Genomic DNA, 23488 nt, shown 5'->3' with positions numbered 1-23488 from the left:
AAGAAAAAAAAAGAGAAAGAAAAAAAATATCATAATTAACCTTTAACTCCATAACTTATAAAACAATTCTCTATAATATTTGATATTCATTCATAAAATAAATAAAACTTTTTAATTCCATATTTTTTCTGAATATAATCTATCCACCTTCCCCATACAGTAATATATCTTTCTTGTGTATGATCCTTTAAATAAGCAGAAATTTTTGCCATTTCTGCAAAACTAGATACTTTAAATATCCATTCTTCTAAAGTAGGCAAAGAATCTTTCTTCCAATATAGACCTACTAGTAACCTTGCTGCAGTTAATAAATTCAACATCAAAGTAGTTTCTTTTTCATTTAAGTCAACAAAAATACCAAGTAAAAATAGTTGAGGAGTAAACTTTATCTTCTTTCTAAAAATCTTTTGAATGTTCCACCAAATCATAATCCAAAAAGCCTTTACTTTTTTACAATTCCACCAAATATGAAAGTATGTCGCATCATTATTGCCACATCTCCAACATTTGGGCTGTATGTTGGAATACATACAAGATAATTTTTTAGGATCTAAATGCCATCTATAAAACATTTTATAAAAATTTTCTCTCAAATTTTGAGCTTGTGTAAATTTAACATTTCTTATCCAAATTATCTCCCATAAATCCAATGAGATCGGCTCCTGTATATTCTGAGCCCATTTAATCATACAATCTTTAACCAATTCTGTTTCCGAATCTAACTCTAATAAAACATTATATATTCTTTTTATATGAGCCGGACCTTGGTTTTTAATCTGAATAACCAATTGTCTATCTTCTAGTGTTATTCCCTCTTTCTTGTCTACAGTCCATCTATCCATTATTTGTAAATATTGAAACCATGACTGTAGAATATTTTGCTGCCTTAATACATCTAGGGATTTCAAATGCCAATTCGAACCAGAACAAATTAACAATTCTTTATATGAAATTTTATCAAAATTTGTCCCCTTAGAGGTTCCCTCAATTGCATGTCTGGGAATCCCCCAGATAGGTATTTTATAATTTAATCTATAATAATACTTCTTCCAAACACGAAGTAAGGCATTCCTCAAAATATGTGATTTAAAAGTCCGATCAACTTTCTTATTAAAAATTAAATATGCATGCCAACCATATATTAAATCCCAACCTTCCAAAAAAAGAATATCCATATTTGTTAAATTAAGCCAATCACTCAACCAAGTTAGGGCGGCTGCGTCATAATATAATTTCAAATTGGGTGCCTTAAGTCCCCCTCTTTCTCGAGCATCCTGTAATATCTTAAATTTAACCCTTGGTTTCTTCCCGGCCCATATAAAATTATTGATACCCTTTTGCCATTCCTCCAAATTTGCCTCTTTTTTAAGAATAGGTATCATCTGAAACAAAAAAAGAAACTTTGGTAGAACATTCATTTTTACAGCTGAAATTCTCCCCAACAATGACAATTGCAATTTTTTCCAATCTATTAAATCCTTTTGGACTTTTGCCCATAGTGGTTCATAATTGTTCTTGTACAATTTTCCATTTGAAGCAGTTAGATATACTCCCAAGTATTTAACCTTTTTTACCATCTGAAAACCTGTGGCTTTAATCAAACTTTCCCTTTCTTTAACTGACATATTCTTAGATAATATCTTAGTCTTATAATTATTAACTTTAAAACCAGAAACATTCCCATACTGTGTTATAAGTTCTAATAAACCATCAATCGCCTGATTCGGCTGTTCCAAAATTAAAACCAAATCATCCGCAAATGCCCGCAATTTATACTCATTCTTCCTTATCTTTACACCCTTAATTAACTTCGATTCCCGAATCTGAATCAATAAAATTTCCAATGTTAAAACAAATAACAATGGGGATAATGGACATCCTTGTCTTGTCCCTTTTTGAATATTAAAATTCTCAGTCAATCCCCCATTTACAACAATTTGTGCAGATTGCTGCTGATATATAGCTTTAAGTGCATGTAAAAAATTATCCCCAAAATTCATTTTCTCTACCAAAGAAAATAAAAATTGCCAGTCCAATTGATCAAAAGCTTTTTCAGCGTCCAAAAAGATAAAAGCCACAGGAATCTGATTATTCTTATCCAAGTACTCAATTAAGTTAATAATTTGTCTAACATTATGTTTCATATATCTCCCTGTTATAAATCCTGCTTGATCACTATGAATCAAGTCTTTCATAACCTGCATTAATCTATTTGCCAAAATTTTTGTAAAGATCTTATAATCAACATTCAATAATGAAATTGGCCTATAATTCTTAGGCTCTGTAAGATCCTGATCTTCCTTCGGAATCAGTGATATAAAAGCTCTTTTCCAAGAAGGAGGAACTTGCATACCCAACAAAATACTATTAAAGAGTTCCTTTAGTGGCTCTATCATTTCTTCAGATAAAATCTTATAATACCTAGAAGTCAGTCCATCTGTTCCAGGAGACTTTCCAACCTTTAACTGCTTAATAGCTAAGCCAATTTCCTCCACAGTAATTAAACTATTCATCCCATTTTGTTGTTCCTCTGAAAGTCTAGGAAAATGTACTGATTGTAAATATTTATCTATATCCAAACCCCTTATATTATCACTTGAATATAATTTTGTGTAAAAGTCCAAAAAGCTTTTTTTAATCAAATCTTGCTGAAAAACCTCAGTACCTTTATATTTTACTTTCTCTATAATTCTAGCTTTCTGTTTCTTTCGTAACTGATAAGCCAACCACCTCCCAGACTTATTCGCATTGCAAAAAGTATTATGTCTCATATACGACAGATTGGTAGCCACCTGATCTGCCATCAACATGTTGAATTGTTCCTTAAGCATCTTTATAGATACCTTTAAATTATTATCAGTAGGGTTAAGAACCAACTCTTGTTCTTTTGATTTGATCTCTTCTTCTATTTCTCTACGTCTTTGTGACCCTTTTTCCCTAAAAACTTTATTCAATTGAATCAAAATTCCCCTCATATATGCTTTACTAGCGTCCCACACCATAGACATCGATGTTCCCTTATTCATATTTATAGTAAAAAAGTCCTTTAAATGTTCTTTACACTTTTGTACGAACTCCTCCCGATTAAATAAGTTCTCATTCAATCTCCAGGATCTTCTATTCCCGTCTTCCGAATATAACTCCATCCACACCGGACTATGATCTGACAATGTTCTAGGAAAAATTTTTACCTTCCTCACTCTAGGGAGGAAGTCACTAGTAATCAAAAAAAAATCAATCCTTGAAAATGACTGGTGTCTATCAGAATAAAAGGTAAAGTCTCTATCACTTGTATTCCTTTCTCGCCAAATATCAATAAGCTCCAATTCTTCCTTCAAATCAAAGAAAGTCATAGGTAATTTAGTTTGAATAAAAGTTTTAGAGGAACTTCTTTTGTCTATAGTTGGGTCTAAAACCCCATTCCAGTCACCCATCAAAATTACCGATTTATAATCCAACTGAGATATCTTGCCATGCAGCAACTTATAAAATTGTTTCTGTTGTTGATTGGGAGCATATAGTCCAACAATAAGAACCTTTCGGCCTTGTAATAATAATTCCACAAAAAGATATCTTCCTTCAGAATCAGCCTCAATTAGTTTAGCTGAAAAAGTTTTCTTCACATAAATTACCACTCCCCCTTTTTTCCCAGGGGCTGGAGCAGTAAAATGTGTGCCCAGACGGGAATTCATCAAGAATTTAGAATCCTTTAAAGTTATATGAGTCTCCTGCAAACATATCAAATCATTATTATGTTGTTTCAAATAATGGAAAATCTTTCTTCGTTTCTGGGGCACGTTTAAGCCATTAACATTCCAGGTCAGGAACCTGACCATCTCCACCGGCCTGGAGCCTCTGGAGCATGGCCTGCAGATCTGCTGTCGAAGATCTTTTTGGTCTTGCCCCTCCCACAGGCTCTGTAACAACCAAACTTTCACCACTCTTCTGCAACTGCTCTTTTTCTTTACGTTTATGGGCAGCTCGTGTCATCCTTTGCTCTTTTATGTCAGAATTCGGTGCAGCTTGTTCCATAACCATCATTGATGAGGCTCCTGCCATAAGAGACTCTTCCGTCATCCTTATTTGTGGAGGTGGTGACAATCTTGCTTTTAAGATAGACTGATAAAAATCTCTTGCTTTGGAAACAGTAGTTAATCTGTGACGTATCCCTTCATAATTTACTATTATTCCTCTTGGAATCTCCCATCTGAACTGAATTTGACGATGTTTCAACTCATCAGACAAGAAAGTAAAATCTTTTCTGGCTCTTAAAATTTTTGGAGGTATCTCTTTTAAAATTATCACGTCTTGATCAGCAATTTGAAACTTTTGTTTGTAAAAAGCCTGTATAATTTCATTACGGATAGATCTTCTAGAAAAATAAATAACCACATCTCTTGGTAGATTTCTCTGTCTAGCAACCCGTGAATTAACTCTAAAAAATTTTTCTATCTCATTCTCAATTATTTCAGGCCGCCAACCAATATTAGGAGCAATATCTTTCACAATAAGCATCTTTAAGTCTTCCTGAGGGTTCTCCCTCAGGCCTCTGATACGCAATGCGTGTTCCATCTCCCTATATTGTGAAATGATTTGTTCATCCTGTGTAATTTCTATCTTGTTCTCTACCTCCTGCATTCTAAATTCCATCCTTGATGCATTTTCAGTAATCTTTTCCATCTGGTCATCAATCCTTTCTATGTGCAGGGCTAGGCCCTGAAAGGCCAGAAGGATATGGTCTCTTACTTGTTTGTTCTTTTTCTCCAATAATTCTTCTGTATTAGCCCTCTCTGCAATTATAAGATCTTTTACCTCCTCCTTAATATCCAAGGCATGCTGTTTTAAAGCATCTTGTAAATCATTAAGAGAAATTGCAGGAGGAGGAGGAGAAGGTGGAGGTGATTTTGGTTTCTGAGATGCAGGCTGAGGCATTGGAGAAGAAATAGGAACCTTAGGGGCGGGAGGCAGACGTTTTGAAGCCATTTTCTTAAGTTCCAAGAAGAAAGATTCTTATTGAAAAAAAAAAGGGGGGGGCACAGTTCTTTTAAGTGTTCTTAAAAAAAAGAGAAAAAAAAATAGAGAAAAAAAGAGGAAAGAATAAAAGCCAAATTCTTACTTCTGTATTTAAAGAGTTAATCTGTATCCAGGTTTTACTCTGTAATGCAAATCAGGCAAGAAAGACGATCGCCATTTTAGTTTTCACTTTCCCTTTCTTCTAAAGGGAAAGTGAACAAAAGAAAAGGAAGAGGAAACTTGCTGAAGTTAAAGGCACCATCAAACTTAAGCACAGTCTCTCCTGGTCTGCTCCGTCTGCTTTCAAATACTCACAAGCAGCTGGAAAAAAAAAGCAGATGTGGAAGCGGCAACTTGCTTCATCCCAAAAACTTCGGAATGAAGTCTCCCTGGAACGCGGAGTTGCTCAGGCTCCGAGGGAGCTCTACCCTCCGATCCCCAAAATAACAGGAATCCAGGGGAGCTCTTACCTCTACCTGAGAGCTCTCCTCCTCCCTTTTTCCCAGGGAGGAGATTCAAGCCGCGGGACAGCTGATTGTCAAAGTCCCACGGCTTTTACACGCACCAGGAACGGGCGGCTTTGTAAAACGCCGCCATTCGTCATCGCTGGAACCACCGGAAGTCCGACAGTCATCTGTTGTGATGGTTTTAATTTGGATTATTTAACTAAGAAGTGGATTGTACTCAATGATCCCTTGTCTTCCAACTCAGGGATTCTCTGACAAGCAGAAAATACTATTAAGACCTGATTCAGTATTGCAGCTCCTGTACAGTTTTTCTGATTCCCCACCAGAAGAGTCAAGAGAGAGACTAATGTAGGTCTGGGCTAGCCAATTTTATTCTTTTTATGGGAAAGGAGAGCTAGTTAGCTAGCTAGTTTTAGAACAGAAGGAATAGAAAAGAGGGAGGCTAGCTTTATTTCTTGAAGATTTTTTAAAAACATATACATACATATATCAGTGCTAATTTTCTTCTATTTTAATTTTAATTATTAAAATCATTTCAAAGCTATTCCAAGCACAGGAAAAGTTTAGGCAATTTCTTGTTACTGTGGCAGAGTCACATTACAGGTGGTCCTCAACTTATGACACAATTGGGACTGGAGCTTCTGTCACTAAGTGATGTTGTTAAGTGAGTTGTGACCAACTTTATGACATTTTGCTGTGGTCGTCAATCACCATGCTTGGTCCCCATTGATTTTGCTTGCCCCTTGGGAAGATTACAAATCATGATTGTTACCACAGGATGCTGCAAGAGCCATAAATACTTATTGGTTGCCAAATGCTTAATTTTTTACCATGTGAATGCAGGGATACTATGATGATCTTCTAAGTATGAGAACTGGTCATTAGTCACTTTTTTCCAGCATTGTTGTAACTTTGAATGGTCATTAAACAAATGGTCACAAGTCAAGGACTACCTGTAAGTTTTTTTCAGCTTTTCTGTGACAACTTTGTAGACAGATTGTTATGGTTATATTTGTTTATAATATTTTAAAACAAGTATCTTGATAATCAGGTGTAGCCTAAAGTAGTCTATAATTTCCGCCTTGTTTTAAGGGGATAGCAATTCAAGAAAAATGAATACAATTTAAGAGGCGTATGATGATAGTTGTTAATGATTTATATCCTTTCTTCATACTCTGGGGAGTACAAGAATAAATACTCTGTTCTTTACTAATTGCAGAGGGATATAAATGCAACTGACAGAATAATAGAGTTGGAAGGGACCTTAGAGGTCTTCTAGTCCAACTCGCTGCTCAAGCAGGAAACCCTATATCGTTTCAGACAAATGGTTGTCCAATCTGTTCTTAAAAACCTCTAGTGTTGGAGCATTCACAACTTCTGGAGGCAAGCCGGTCCAATGATTGTTCTCACTGTCACAAAATTTCTCCTTATTTCTAGGTTGGGTTCTTCCCTTGATTAGTTTCCATCCATTGCTTCTTGTTCTGGCTTCAGGCTGCCTTCAGAATAAGTTGAACCCCCCCCCTCTTTCTTTGTGGCAGCCTCTTAGATATTGGAGCACTGCTATCATGTCACCCCTAGATCAACTGATCTGTTATTTCTTTATTGTTGAAAATAATAATTTTCTGCTTTCTTGTTTTAATATATTTTTACAGATGGCCACATGACTCTTTTTTCACAAGGAAGGCTTTTAATTCTGACAAGTTTTGTAATTTTCTCTGACTAGTGCCTTCCACAAAGACAGTTTCAGATTTCCTTATTTATTCAATAATGTTTGCAAGTTGATGTTGCAAACGTTTGTGAATGTAAATTTGCCAATTTCATTGTGTTTGCGGTTTGGTGATTTTAATGAAGAGAAATACAAGAAATTCATGGGTAAAGGGGGAGAACAGCAAATGTACCCCATCTCCTTTCCCTGGAATCCAGAAATAAATATTCTTATACCATAGTTAAAATTCATTTTCTACAAAAGTGGAATGATATTCTCTGTATTTCTGAAAAAAAAATGTGGTTGCTAAGAGTTGACACTCACCTGACAACAAATAAACCAATCAATCAATTCTCTGTATAAAGTAGATTCTAGAACTATAGGAAAGCTTTAGGGTTAAAACTAATCTGACACATATGAAATGAACATTAATTGAAAATCATGGGAAATCAAATGTTATAGACCAGTGAAAATAAAAAGGGACCTATGGGTTGAAGCATTGAATTGTGTAATATGTACACAGTTTAGTATGTACTCCAGCATGATGAGTGGAGAATCCACCAATGGGTTCTGCTTGTCTTCTGCCTGTAGACTAAGTCAGCCAATTATTGCTCTGCCTCTCCTCCTGGGATGCCCCCTTTTCCCAGTCTCGACTTAGTCTCAAGCCCGGAGAGACAGATTTTTTCTTGGCTCCAAGACATTAAAATCAGGTCGTATTTCTTGATTATTATTTTAAATTGAGGGGGGGAGCGAAGAACGAACAGAGGTTCGCTCTAACTGTTTCTCATTTTGGCCAAGTGCAGCGCAGCCACGAGGCTTTACCTTGGGCCAAATGATCCCGGAGGGAGAACAAAGAGCTGGACACCATTTTTGGCTCTGCATGGGCTCTAGGAGTTGGGGAGGATCCCCCCCCACCCCCATCCATTCCCCCCTCCCCCCATCCACACCACAACAGAAGGGATCGCCTCAAATTCCTCAATTTCCTCTTTTCGGGACAGCCAAAAGTCCTTTAAAATCAAACAACCACAAGGACAGGGATTCCCGCGGAATCTCTGAAGCCCAGCTGATCTGCGGAAGCCCAGCTGGCTCACGGACAACTAACTGGGCTCCAAAGTCTTACTGAAGCCTCACCTAAGCACAGCCGAGCCACGGAGGGCAGCAAATTTCTTGAGATTTTTTTTTTCCTTAATCCAGCTGATCCGCGGGGAGCGTCAGAGCTCCTGCGCTTCCCTCGATAAACCATGGCCTCACTGAAGCTCGGCCGGTCGGCAGGGAGCTTCAAATTGCAGCGCGCTTTCCCCTGGAACTCAGCCAGCAGGCGGAGCGCAGAGGAGGCTTCTGATGAGTTTGGGGAACTCAGCCAAGCTGCAGAGAGCTACCAACAAAACTGATCCTCTCCCGTTATTCCTCATCTCTATCCAAGTTATTATTAGTTATTAAAAATAACTAATAATAATAAAAATTAAAAATACAGGACTCTCACAGGCCAGATTGTCCTGTGACTAGATTATCACCATCCTAATAGAAACCCCTCTCTCTCTCTCAGCCCATAGTGGGATATCTCCCCTTGACAAATGGCAGACACAGACACTATCCAGACAACGCAGGAAGTTTCCATTAGCCCCCCAGGCTGTAAGAGACAAAAATCATCCAAGCAAGAAGCGGCTGGCAGGATTAAGGTCATAAAACCGGTAGAGAAAGATCAGCGGGGTCAGGGATTCTGTTCCATCTTGTTCATAGTCCCGAAGAGTTCGGGGGGATGGAGAGCAATCCTAGATTTTAAAAGCCTCAACAGCCACTTGGCTTACAGAAAGTTCAAAATGCAAACCCTACAGTCAATATTAGCAAGCATCAGAAGGGGAGACCTCCTGACATCCTTAGATCTGATGGAGGCCTACCTTCACATTCCCATACTTCTGGAACACCAGGTATTTCTCAGATTTTGCCACACAGGGCAACATTTTCAATACAGGGCTCTGCCTTTTTCTTCAGCTCCCAGAGTATTCACAAAGGTACTGGTGATGCTCGCGGCACATCTGCGAACAATTCCTGTGTGCATTCAATGTTATCTGGACGACATTCTCATCCAATCTTCGTCAGTTCAGACAGCACAGTCAGACCTAGCACTAACCCTAACAACCTTTCAGGTTTCTCAGTAAATTTTCAGAAGAGTCAGACGGTCCCATTGAACCATCTTCTACATCTGGGGGCTGTGATAGACACACTACAGTGCAAGGTCTACTTCTTTCAAGATCGCCAAAACAGCATTCGAACCATGGTCAGATTGGTTCGAAAGAAGTGAACCACAACACTGGCCACACTTTCCCAATTACTAGGAAAGATGATTTTGTGCCTTGTAATCGTGCCCTGGGCATGACTACACTCCAAAGATCTACAGTGGTTCTTACTCCCGCTCCAAAAGAGGAGACTGAGCTTATCCAACCGAAGAGTAAGGATACCACCAGGGGTCCTGAAGTCCCTCCAGTGGTGGACGTCTCCAGCACTCAGGAAGGGACACACGTTCAAGGAGACCAACCGGGTCACTCTGACCACAGACACCAGTCTATTCGGCTGGGGAGCACACCTACAATTGCAGCTGACACAGGGCTAATGGTCAAGGGAGGACCTAAAACACAACATAAACTGATTAGAGCTCAGAGCCATTCACCTAGCCCTTCGCCACTTTCATAACACAGTAGGGGATAAGCACGTCCTGGTTCTCACGGACAACATGGTGGCCAAAGCCCACATCAGTCAATGAGGGCATGCGATCCAGGGCCCTCATGACCGAAGCACAGGCACTGGGATCCTGGCAGAAAGCAACCTAGCCTCCCTCAAGGCCGAGCACATATCAGGAGAGGCAAATCATCAGGCAGACTTCCTTGGTTATATCTCCAATATTTAGCTAGAATATCAAGGACAGTGGACCTTTTCTGTATAGGGAAAACCAAAAGAATTATTGTGTAGACATGAAAAGGCAATGCTTTCCTTTTTTCTTATGTTACTAGTATGATACACTGTCACCACTAATGCATTAACACCTACATATATATGTATTGATTTTTATTGTTAAAATTATTTTTTTAAATAAGCAAATAATTTGTTTTTGTATAATTATATAACACATCATTATATTTATTCACTTTTAATTTTAACTATTTTATACTGATAAATATTTCTGTTCCTTTCTATAAAACATATTGTCTTGGGGTAAACATTTAGTCTAAAACCATGCATGGGGGAATCACTTGAAAAGATGATCTAGAGTAGGGGTGTCAAACTGTCAGCCTGTGGGCTGGTTGCATCATATGGAGGCCGTGCCCATCCCAGCTCCGGCAATCAAAAAAAGGTTGTGATATGTCGCGACACGTGACGCAGCAAGTTTGACACCGTTATCTAGAGTGTGGGGAAAATAATTGAGTTTCATTACACCCTGCTGACACTGTTGTGCTCTGAATATTCCTCACATGAAAAGCCATCGTTGTTCTCATTATTGTTTAAAAAAACAGAATGTGGTTTCACACCTTAGCATATCACCATACAATCTCTAATGGAGGGGGAAACCCTTGTAATTAAATGGGAAGGCTTTTGTAGGAAAAGCTAATAAAATTCCATCTTACTTTTATTAATACCTAAATGCTTTGAATAATTACCAAGCAAATGTTTCTTCCCATTGAAATCTTTAGTAAAATGTGATTTATATAGTCTGAAGAGAAACAAGCTGAATTCACAGAATTTCAGGAGACTGGGATTTCTCTAGGAGGCTTTTACTCAAGCCTTGGTTAATCTTAAATTGTTTTGCTACTTTGGCTGGTTTCAGACTTCCAGGGCTGGTTCTCTGTTTATTCTTGCCCATCGTACCAGGAACTTACATGCTGTGGAACAGAACTGTGGATTTGTATGATAAGTAAAATATGAGAATAAAAGAAGATAAATCAAAAATATTATGAAAGAGACCAGAAAACAATTTCTACAAGCCAAAAAAACAAGCACTGAGTGAAGCTTGCCAGCTGGGCTGCTCCATTCCTACCATCTTGGGGCAAAAAAATAGAAACATATTTGATAACAGGAACTGTAGCAATGTGACCAGTTTCCTATCTTCTTCCAGAATATCTCCTTCCATGAGTTTCTTTCTTTTTCCATGAATTTCCATTATCCAGGTCTAAAGGAGAAACAAAGGACGTCTGTCAAAAAACTATAATATCCAAGCTATCAGTGCCAATGTGACAAAGGATCAACTGAAATCATATTACCTGCATATTGATCTAAGCATTTTGCTTCAGCTAAAACAGACACCCAGAACAGCTTATTTAAAATCAGTAAAGCAGGACAGTCTTTCCTTTGGGCACAATCTAAGTGGGAGGAGAGGAAAAGGGATAGAGAGGGAAGAGGCAAAATGCCAATTCTGGAATATTATATAGTATTACTTAATAACCTGAATGGAAATAGCTCAGGAACCAGAGGTAATGTTTCAGCAGAAATGAAATGATCTTATTCTTCCCATTTTCTCTGGTTGGTTGCATAAACATTCTAAAAATTATTAAAGAATGTGATGTTGAAGCTAAGGAAGAGAAACTTCCATGTAAAAAGTCCAGGAAGAGAACCAAAACTGCCTATAATAAGGGAAGAAGGAGTCATGGGGTTGTGTCAGTATTGAATATTTATCCTGAAAATTTATTACAGATGCAGTTTTGGATTAGTTGGACTTTTTTATTAATTTAAAGAATATATTGAAAATACTGATAAAAGTAATTGATCATTTTTTTTAGCATTTCTTGATGAAGATCTATGTTGCTATTTTGAGAAATTTGCATTAAATTGCCTTTAAATTATTGCAATGGGATGCTTGTCTTGTTTGCTGCCATTAAACGCAAAAGTTAATTAGCAGCTTCCTTAAAAGGGAAATAACTAAAACAGAGAATTTGTGAAGAGAGTCTATAGAAGAAGAGAGAAAGACTATTCAAACTCGACAGTAAAAGAGGAAAAATAAAAAGCAGTGCATTTTAAAATTATTTTAAAAGTCATTTATTCTATAATTAAGCACACAAGAGTAGTTCTGGTGATATGCTTATTCAAAGAGAAACATTTTCTTAAAGTACGCCATGTATGTTCTGTTCATATAACTGTACTGTTAAATAAACCTTTAACTAGTTACTGGATTCACATATTAAGTGATAATGTGGTTGGTACAGTGTCAACTTAGCTAGTATTGTCTGAATCAGCCAGTATAGTTTATTCTATAAATCACAGTAACGCAAAATTATTTATTTATTTGTATATTTCACTGTTACATACATAATCTGTCTTGTCTCATACGTAGTACATCTCATCTTATTTTATTCCCCATTGAGATAGGCTGAGCTGAGAGATAAAATCATTGGTTTACTCAGCTGGCAGGTACCATCATCAAATGAGGAAGGGATCTTGGTCTCTCCAGTTGCAGTTAATCATCTTCTATATACTTAGCACAAAGAGTGAATCAGCTTTATGTGAATATTCATTGGAAACCAATAAGCTATTCCAGGATGGAAAAGAAAAATGGGAAATGACTTCAAAATCAGAAGCAAATTTATTTTCCATAAGTGATTTATGGATTGTTGTTTTCAACCTAACTCTTCTGATGAAAATATTTGCAGATTTCCACAAATTGCTAAGACTTTCCTTAAAATAGTTAACTATATCAGATTATATATTTTCTAAATGAGGAAGTATCATACATACACTGCTTGGTGCACTCAGCCCATGGATTTTCTAATCATTGTTTGCTTAGGCACAGGTAAAAAGGAACTCTGCAGAACTCCCCCCCCCCCCGTCTAAAGGGGATAAAACAACACTTGTCTCCATGTTTGCAATCTTCTCAAAAAATATTTCTGCCAGCTCTCTCCCTAAATGTAATTGTGGTTTTGTTTAATAAGTCTTTTCCATCTTATTAGGAAATGGGAAATGGGAGTAAAAAGGCTGAGGCTTCAGCTGCAGCATTTGCAGCTGCCATACTTCGTTCCTCCCCCCCCCCACTGTTGCTGAGGCAAGTGTCACATATCAGACCCAAGAGTAAGGAATGGGAGGGGGCTTTTCCATACCTAAATTGTGAGAGGAAGAATATGTAGATAATGTAGAGATAGTCATAGTTTTCAATACATAGTCATGTTTTGTAGAAGGAAAGCAGAAGGCCTGTTTTGTTTTAACCATAATCTGTTGGAATAGGTCATTGTTAGTTCATACCTAATGCGAGATCAGGCACCATGGCTTACAGACTACAGTACGAGTTTTGCTAAGACGAAATCTATCAAATATTATTGTGCTGTGAAGATAGTTCTGATTTGACAGCACCAGTATGTTTTAAGTTTAGGTATGAAATCCTAGAGAAGTGTGTGGTGTATGCACACACAAGTTCCAGTTGCCAAAAATAAAAGATTTATGAATATTTGATTATATTATAAATTGTGCTAGATGAAAATTATCTTAGTAAGAGGAATTTCTGTCAAGGTTCTTATCATATGTTCTTTTTCATTTTGTATCTGGAAGTTTCTATAAATTCTTTTCCATGCTACACTGCAACTTTGATTTTAGCTACGATCTAACCACATTTGATGGATACAATCAGAAACATGCTGATCTCACACTTGGCAACCAGTCATTCAAAAAATTAAAATTTGCATTATGTGATTTGACTTTAATAAGACATACTATTTTTTTTTATTGAAAATTTTTAAGTTTTACAAAAAAATTCCCTTCCCCAAACCCTCCCAACCCTCCCTTACCCTCCCCCAACCTTCCCAGAGCTGAATACAGGCTTAATTAAAAAAATTTTAAAAAATCTTAAAACACATATAAACCATAAGGAAATCTAAATACATTAATTAAACAAATTATAAAGTAGTTAACAACAATATATAAAAAAAATACAAGAAGAGAGAAAAAAAAGAAACAGAAAAAGAAAAAATCAAATTAAAAAATAATAAAAAAATTAAAAAAAAATATCTATGAAATATCTTAAACTTTAAATATAAGTTATTCAAAAACTAAATAATATTTTTTTATATCCAACTTATATTGTATGAAATCTATCCATCTTTTCCATACCAGGAGGTACTTCTCTTGCGATTGATCTTTCAAGAAAGCCGAAATCTTTGCCATTTCCGCCAAATAAGAAACTTTAAGAAACCATTCTTGCAAAGTAGGCAAAGATTCCTTCTTCCAACACTGCCCTACTAACAACCTAGCCGCTGTAATTAAATTTAACATCAATATAGTCTCTTTACTATCTCAATCAGAAACAATACCTAACAAAAACAATTGTGAGGTAAATTTTATCCTTCTTCTGAAAATTCTTTGAATATCCCACCATATCTTAATCCAAAAAGCTTTTATATTTTTACATGACCACCAGATATGATAATAAGTAGCATCCAAACATCCACATCTCCAACATTTAGGCTGCAAGTCAGGATACATACGAGACATTTTTTGTGGATCAAGGTGCCATCTATAGAACATTTTATAAAAATTTTCCCTTAAATTTTGGGCTTGTGTAAATTTAACATTCCTCACCCAAATAATCTCCCAGGTATCTAATAGAACCGGTTCATCAAAATTTTGTGCCCATTTAACCATACATTCTTTAACTAATTCTGCTTCTGAATCCAATTCTACTAACACCCCATAAATTCTCTTAATATGAGTTCGTCTTTGATCTTTTATTTGTTTTAACAAATTCTCATCTTCTCTAAGCAAACCCACATTACGATCTATCTTCCACCTCTCCACTATTTGTCTATACTAATAAGACATACTATTATTAAAACAAAAAGGTTGTAGTCAGTTTTACTACCACAGATTTTATTCTGGATAGACTCTCAAGGAATATAATTAGCGCTTTTAAAATTATAACAACATCATAGATTGTAGAAGAGTATGGGCATTTACTATAGAAACAGTATTCTCTGTTTCTATAGTAAACATGCTATATGACATTTCTCTTGAGTTCTGTACATAGTAACTTATTAAGTCAGTTAAAAATAAGGAACTTGAAATAAAAAGACATAATAATTCTGGTACAAGAAAGCCAAAGTATCTTTTATGGAGAGTATTATTATGGAATTTAACCACTAGATGTCACTGGTCTTAGTCATATGTGAGTAAATTCAGTGTTTAGTGTTTAAGTGATTTTTTTTTCCCCTCCAGGGAACAGAAAAATGATAAAATCTAACCTTTGTGATTTCAAAGCCGTTCATTGTCAATCAACATGTGGATATTTGTTGCTATAAAATATGCTAATGGATTTTCTCAAGGGATTTTCTTTTTTTTAATGATTTTAAAAAAGAATAAATTATTTTTATTTAGGATAAATCCATCCATGACCATTAAAAGCTAGACAGAACTTACATGTTCATCTGAAATTCACTTCGGAAATACCAGTTGTGCAAGATATGGGAAAACCATAGCCTTTATGTTGTCTTTGAGGATTCCTAAAGACAACTGGACATTTAACGAAACTAGATGAAGGATCAAACAGATCTTTGATTTGTCCCACCAGAGCTGCCCTTCTGTTTTTATGTTGCTGAATAGTTCCCCAAAATATCTTGATTGATTTGTGGGAATCCTTTGAATAAAACCCTAAATTTTAAAAATTGTTTTTAAAAATTAATAACATCCCATCCTGTGGCACCTTAAGGACAATCCATATCTTATAACATAAGAAATAATTTTGCTTCTGCATTTTGATAGTGGTGCAATGTTGCTTTTTTATTTTGGATTCAATTATAGTCAATTTGTATCTTACTGAAAATTAGAAGAGCTGGTTCTTTGTTTCAGTGTTAAATGACTTGGAAATCTGTTTTGGTTTCTTTGGCAGGAAACCCTTTTATTTCCTTCCAGTTTCCATAGACTCCAGTGGACTTTGTTCCAAAGCAGAGAAATGATAGACTATAGATGGTACAACTTTGGATACTGCTAAGCAGAACCAGAATATTGACACAATTGTCCTCTGCCCACCTCCCAATTTGGCTTTATTTTTTGTTGGTATTTTGCATTTTGAAAGAATGTTGAAGAAAAAGTTAAAGAAAATTTCCATCCATTCATTTCCTTTCATTTGCTTCTATTTTAGCTGATCAGATTAATTCATTCTAGATTTAATTACACTGGGCTTCAATTTTGATGGATCAGATCAATACAGGTAGACTTAAAGCTTCCCTAGATCAATGAAGTGCTCCCATGTTTCTTATTCTTGCAATTCAAAATAGGGAACAGTTTAGTTGGCTGAGATTTTTGTCTGATTTAGAGAAGCCGAAATAGAATTGAAGACATTTTGCTGCTGCTAGTTTTGCTGGTTTGTAGCAGCCTTCTAGCACAGTTAGTGGCCTGATTTGCAGTTGCCCTCAGCTTATCCTCCGAGCATCCCTTAGATATGAGACTTGCTGTTAAAAGGAAACGCAGTGCTCTTCTAAAGGGTGTGTACCTATGAGAAACAGGAAACAGCTCAGCAACTGCCTGTGTAAAGTGAGTTCTAGTGCTGGTCTGTGCAGGTGTGTAGACACACTGCTCCACGTACTTTTTCCAAGCATCTTGGCAGCTGTGCTGCCATTCAGCAGAAACTTTTCTGGGGGGAGAACAGGGTAGAGCAGAATGACTACGTTGCAGCTGAAAGAATTATCTCATTCAGGTCTATACAGGAGAAGACGGGATCGCCCAGATAGCCTGGGTCTTCAGGAGTTACCTGAGCAGAAGCTAAGGTGAGTGGTAGGAAAAATGTATTAAAGATTAACAAGAGCTCAGCACATGTTTTATTTTTGTAGTCATTTTAGCAAAAATTATCACTACATGTTGGTGGATTGTAAGAATGTTAGTTGCAAGACCTGCATGATTGGAATTAGTCACGAAGCAGATAATTTTAGGTGGAGTTAAGAGGAAAGAGCTTTTGGAAAGCAACTCATTAGTTTGTTCATTAACCTAAATGCTACGGAAGTACTAGCAAATGACAATAAAAAGTGGCCACAGACCTTGGATTACAGTTTCCTTTTCTTCACAAAGTTTTAATTTTGGACAATATTTTAAAAATAATTCTTAGTCAGTAAAACACAGTTGCAGCAAAAGAAAGGCATCCTTTAGAGAGCTGAATGGGGTTAATCTATTATTTGAGAGGAGATTTTGTTTTTTTAAAAAAGATGTGTTACTTGTTAGATCATGCTCTTTTTTTCTTTTTGGATTGGATATTTTTATTGAAATGCTTGTGACAAAAGAATGCAGTAAAACCACTTTCAGTGGGAAGATAACAAAAAAAAGTAATATTTGTGATATGGGCTAAAGTCCAAAAATTGAATACCTTTTTAACACAATATACTCTTTTAAAATATTTACTTTTAAAATAGAGGTCAGTGAAAAGTCCTTTTTAAAATGAACTCAGTGTTTTGGATCATAATTAGTGCCCCTTATCCTACAATTTAAAGAAGGAAAAAAGAAAGAACTCTGAGTAAATGTTATCAAAGGCGTTAATTGAAAAGAAGAGTCTCTGAATGTCAGTAGAACTATAGTTTGCATAATTATTTAATATCAATAAAATTGCAAAATTATTTGTGCTAAGGTAGTAATAAAAAGTAGCCTGTAAAAATAAAAGACACTCATTAAAAAAAAATAGTTCAGGAACCTTAAATCACCATGGTTTTCCCCCAGTCCCTAGAAGTGAGATCTTTTTGCAGCCAAACAAGCGCCATCCACTTGTGAGAGATGTTACAAGGAGTATCCCAATACAGCTTGATATACAAATAGTCCTCATTTACCAACCACTGATTCAGCAACCATTCAGAGTTAAGACACTGCTGTAGAAGGAGATTTATGATGCTCCTTGAAGTTGTAGCCTTCATAGCTACAACATGCAGTCATGTGATCATGATTTGGTTGCTTGGCAACCAACATATATTGACAGTCCATTGACTTCACTCTCTCTAGCTTACTCTCCCTCACAGGGTTCTTTTATAGATAAAATGAAGAGAGAACTCCCAGAGAAAAAGAACAGGATTTAATTCTAATAAATGAATAAATAATATGTAGACTAATGATAGGCAACCCGTGAGCCTTGAAACATTTTAGATTCAGTTCTTCTTCAGACTCAACCAGATTGGTCTGTTGCAAAGAATTGTGGGAAGTGGCATTCCTGCGTTAGTGTGTTGTATTAGACATATAAGAAAGAGCCAGGTTCAAATTGTCACTCAGCATAATAGCATAAGATTTGCTATTTCTCAGTTTTATCTTTATTTTATAGAAAAGAATAATAATGATCATTTTGCCAACCCAAGCTCTTTAATGGTGGGAGATATATAGCTCACATGTATGGAAATTTAGATAAGCTTTCTTATATTTTGTCATTAATATAAAATCAATTTTTAAAACTGTTTTTCATTATGAGTTAGTTTTTATTGTTCTCTTTGGGTTGTTTTTTAAAATGAATGACTAGAGAAATTGAATATGTTACAAAGTGTATGGGGGTGTGTGTGTGTGTGTGTGTGTGTTTCAAAAATTAGAATAAGAATGATGTTACAGATTTTGGGGGTACATTAAATATCTCAGGTTTAATCTTCAAGTCAACATTTAAGTGGCATGAAAAATTTCTGGTGCATCTTGGAAGTATTCTGCAATTGCATTGGTCATCTTTTCCTTGCAATTTGCGTTTCTGGGAAAACATTAAGTTTATTCACAAAACTTGTGATTTTTTTTAGCCATGATTTTCCCTTAAACCCAATAGTCTATCTTCTTTGAGATATATTGTATCTTAATTGCAAAGTGATTCATTCATGTGCAATGAACTATGTGCAGCTCAGGAAATGTCTGTTACAACTGCATTACAAGAGGTTCATGCAAATTGATATGCTAACAGAGTTGGCTGCAAAAATGGATTATCTTAAGCTTTATGGCTGCACATTGAGAAATTACTCTATGCAGAATACAGGCCACAGTTGTGTTCCTGTGGGTGTATACAGTAACTTCACAGTTTGGGGTCATTTTTCAGGAAAACCACAGTTTGGGTGAGGCTGTTTCTTAAAGAAAACATTGATAAAGGCCTAACTATGATGTTGGGTTTATCTCTTAAAAAGGATGGATGGATGGATGGATGGATAGATAGATAGATAGATAGATAGATAGATAGATAGATAGATAGATAGATAGATAGATAGATAGATAGATAGATAGATTCCATTACATTTCTCCTTTTTTTCCCCTTTAAAAATGCCATTCTGATGAAAACTGCATTTGATTTCTCCTTTTTTTCCCCTTTAAAAATGCCTTTCTGATGAAAACTGCATTTGAAGTTCAATACAAGTTGCCACTAGCTTTGGAGTTAAAAGTTAAGAAATTTCAATGTAGCCTGTTATTAGGATATGAATTACAGTTGTGCCTTTAGGCGTTATCCGAGAGCAGGAAACCACTATTTTGGAAGGGGTGTGTATGTGTGTTTATATATGTGTAGACAGATATTCTAAGAGAGAGAGAGTCTTATAAAAATAGATGTTTCTGCTGTGGCCTTTTCCATTTCTGTTTTAAAAACACTAACAGTATTTTCCTTGTATTACTGACATTCACTTGTGTTTTATGTGGTTGCAAAGCCCGATTATATTTATTATATTTCTATTGCTCAAAGGCTTAAGTGAGGAGCATCACAGCCCTTCCTCCTGTCCCCCCTCCTTTCTTGTCCTTGTCTTTACCCTTAGCTTCATGTTGTTTAATCATTCTTTAAAAATGCCTATAGAGTTACTCACTAGCCCCAGAGTACAAGATGACAGCAACAAGGAGTAGTGTACAGTAGAAGAAATTGCACTCTCTGATATGACTGGCTGCTATGCCACCAGCAGATCCCATAGCTCTGCTGTGTTGGGTCATTCATGATGGGAAAAGTGTGCAGGAGGTAACACATCCTCCTTTCAGATGGAAGAACAAGTATGTGGCAATAACACCTTGAGTGAAAATGGCTTATCTGTTCTGTGCAGTACATTTTATGGCCAATACATTTTATGAAAAAACCAAGGGTGATTGATAGATTGACCCAAAGGAGTTTTTGAATATGAAGTTAGAAGAAATATTATAATGCTGGTATGCTGTTCTGATCCTGGAAGGAACTGCATTTTAGATTCAGATTTTGAATTTTAAAATTAATTTCATCCAGTTGTTAGTTCATTAGTCTAAGAAAAAAGAATAATTAGACCTTATTATTCTCAACTTGCTGTTCTCTTTCTAGAAAATGAATATCAACTAAGCACAATGAGTTTTGTCCTGTTTTTAGGTTTATGGCTGGGAAAATTGATTTCATTTTCAGATACATGGATCTGCATTGATATCTTTCTTTTGCGATCAACTGAGAGGGAATCCTGTATAGCATGGGGAAGGAAGTGGCATAAGGGATGATGAACCACAGCTCAAAGGAAGATTGTATCTTTTTTATATGTAGGCGTTCTCTGATTTAATTCCTAGTATCTCTAGTTGTGATAATCAGATTGGCTGTTGATTTGAATACTTCTTCTTGAAACTTCTTCTTGAAAGTTGTCACCATAGCTACATGAACAAATAAAAATCTAATCTGATAGAAAGCCAATTTACAGATTAGTATTTCCCTGGCAAATAATTCACAAGCAAACTAGGACATTCTGTGTAAGTGGAAGTTGATGTAGAAACCTAGCTTAGGCTTGTTTTAGCTGTTTAAGGTTAACATTTCTTTTTCCATAATATTAAGAAATTCTAAGGATTTTTCTTTGCTTTGCTTTTGTTCATATTTTCTGTCATTCCTTTTCAAGAAAGACTCATTTTAGACAAGAAGTAGCAAGCCTGGTCTTCTGATGTTCACAATTCCATTGACCAATTTGACTATGTTTGCTTGGCTTAATGTAAAAAAACAGCAGTTTATTTCCTTAGTAAGGGCAAAGATTTTTCAATAAATTCTTGCAAAAAGTACCATATAGCTATCTCATTAAATTAAGCCTTTAAATAATGAAATAGGTTGTTATGGATTCTGTCAGCTGAGAACTTAAACTAAACTATTTGTATTTGGCTTATTAGATCTTCATATATCGCTGTTTATATTGATTTCCGTAGAAAAAGCATTTTTTTAAAAAAATGTATTTCAATATTTTATGTATATTGTTTGGGTTTGGGAAAGATTCTGCCTACTAGAAACTAAACAACATTTAATTTCTAATCAAATCTCCCTTCATTTTATGCTGCTACAAAATTGGACTTGTCCTACATCTCCATGTTAATCAAAAATCTTAGATGACAGTGGTAATTTTTCAATAGGTTCATGTTGGAAAAGGCAGTCTACAAAATACTGTAAACTCAATGTGTCAGGATTTTACCAGTAAGAGCATGCATTTTGAATTATGACCCCAAACAAATTAGAAGCTAGTATAATTAATTCAAATAGCCTATTGAAGCTGTTAGTGCCTTCTATAAGCCTCAAAGCCTCTGTTGCAGGGCACATAGAACAGATTGCAATGGTTTAAACAGAGGTGAGGAACCATGGCCCCTTAATGACTTGTGGACCAACTTCCAGAATTCCTGAGCGAGTCATAGATACAATACAATGTAGCAAGGATACAATAAGTAATAGATAAGTAAAAGGCACTATTTTGCCAAGACTTCTCAGCACCCGGGAGCACAATATTCTGAAAATGTTCCAATTAACCTGGATCTAATCCCTAATTATTGTTGTTTTAAGTTGTTTTAAGTTTTATATATTGCTCTGTTGCATGTGTGTATGCGTATCTCTCTCTCTCTCCCTCTCTCTCTCTCTCTCTCCCTCTCTCTCTCTCTCTCTCATATATATATATATATATATATATATATATATATATATATATATATGGGGGGGGGGTTCTCATAGAAAACCCAGAATGGACTTCCGGCACCTTTTTTGGATGGAACCTTGTAGGGTAGGCAAGATGGGTTGTATGACGTGTGTGAGTTCCGGCACCTTTTTTTTTTTTTTTTTAGAAAAAAAGCACTGCATGTAGATAAAGATATAGATATATACATACATACATACATACATACATACATACATACATACATACATAGGGTGGGAGGGAGGGAGGACGGGAGAGAAAGAGATCCTATATACTTCAGTGTTCTGTATGCATCCCCAGAGTCCTTGAAAAAGGTTTGTTTAATAAATCTACTCTCAACATTCCTTAAACAACTGCTGAAACTTCTTATCGGTTATCTGCTGAATATGAATTAACCTTGGCTAGTCTGTTTACATTCTGTTCTTGTAAACAGTGAATTTTCCCAGCATGCTGAAATGGAAGATTTGTCATTTTAAGAATGGAGCAAATTATTACTGTTGCAACTCATGCCTGTATCATTGGTATAAGCAACATACTGCAGCAGAAGCCTAGTAACTGTTCTTACAAATGTTATTTTGAGTATTATTTGCAGCAAACTGCAGTCAGTTTGATCAAGTGACTAAGGCAAAAGACAGGATAGAAAGCAGGAGACTGTGAGTTCAAATCCCACTGTAGCCATGAAAGTCAGCTGGGTGACTTTGGGCCAATGACTCTCAGCCAAACCCACTTCACAAAATTGTTGCAGGGAAAATAGGAGGAAGGTGTGTTAGAAATGTTCAGCGCCTTGAGCTAGTTATAAAAATAATAAAGGCAGGATACAAATAAATAAATAAAATGTAGTGGTTTGACTTTAGGCTTATGATCATGTGACTAGAATACTGCATTAGAGTAGGGTTTCATTTAAAACATTCCATGAATAACAAGATGTTAATAAAACATTTTCAAGATTTCGCCTCTTATACTGTATATGAGGATACCATTTACATTCATTTTAAATTACATTCATTTAAAAATACCCTGCATGTCATAGAATAAACTAAGTTGAAATCTCTTTCTCGGCTTAATTGGAAGACGGGGAGATTCTCTGGGGAAAAAACTCAGAGCTCTATTTAATTATGATCTATTTATAAAATCATAATTGGTTAATATAATTGCATAAATTACATTGATTACATAGCGTGCATCAGTTGTGCTATGACAGGTATGACACAAATTACAGTATGTAGTTTGCCTGGTAACATGGTATCTGTGACCTAATTATTTGAATACTTGTGCATGATATATAACAGTTTTCTCTAAGTAATGCATAATATGTACTCACATCAGAATATGATGCCTTCTTCTTTGTGGTCATGGTTGCTTGGAATGTTTTACATTTTACCTCATTTTGGATGCATAGAGAAAACATGTTTTCAGCCCAGTCCTAAACATTTTACTCATTATCATGGATTGCTTTTTCTGATAAGCAGATGTAGAAA

The 23488-nt window shown here is 35.9% G+C and overlaps 1 protein-coding gene across 5 annotated transcripts in view; it reads left to right on the top strand.

Annotated features, from left to right (window-relative positions):
• LIMS1 (LIM zinc finger domain containing 1) overlaps positions 1-23488 on the top strand; it is a 99201-nt gene that overhangs the window by 36775 nt on the left and 38938 nt on the right. Inside the window, exon 2 of one of the 5 annotated variants that reach the window (XM_039331797.1) lies at positions 16847-16916. The exons of 2 other annotated variants lie outside the window; for them this stretch is intronic. Coding sequence is in view for 2 of the 3 variants with exons in the window: in XM_039331793.1 (XP_039187727.1) it covers positions 16810-16916 (107 nt within the window). In the remaining variant the exon portion in view is untranslated. Of the gene's footprint in view, positions 1-16679; positions 16917-23488 lie in introns of those variants that run through there. 2 more of the 5 variants (XM_039331793.1, XM_039331794.1) reach the window with 2 other exon arrangements.

This window comes from Crotalus tigris, unplaced genomic scaffold (genome assembly GCF_016545835.1).
Source record: "Crotalus tigris isolate CLP2741 ecotype Arizona unplaced genomic scaffold, ASM1654583v1 scf7180000024438.1716836, whole genome shotgun sequence".
Lineage (NCBI taxonomy): Eukaryota > Metazoa > Chordata > Lepidosauria > Squamata > Viperidae > Crotalus > Crotalus tigris.
This window is presented reverse-complemented; position numbering and strand designations above follow the sequence as displayed.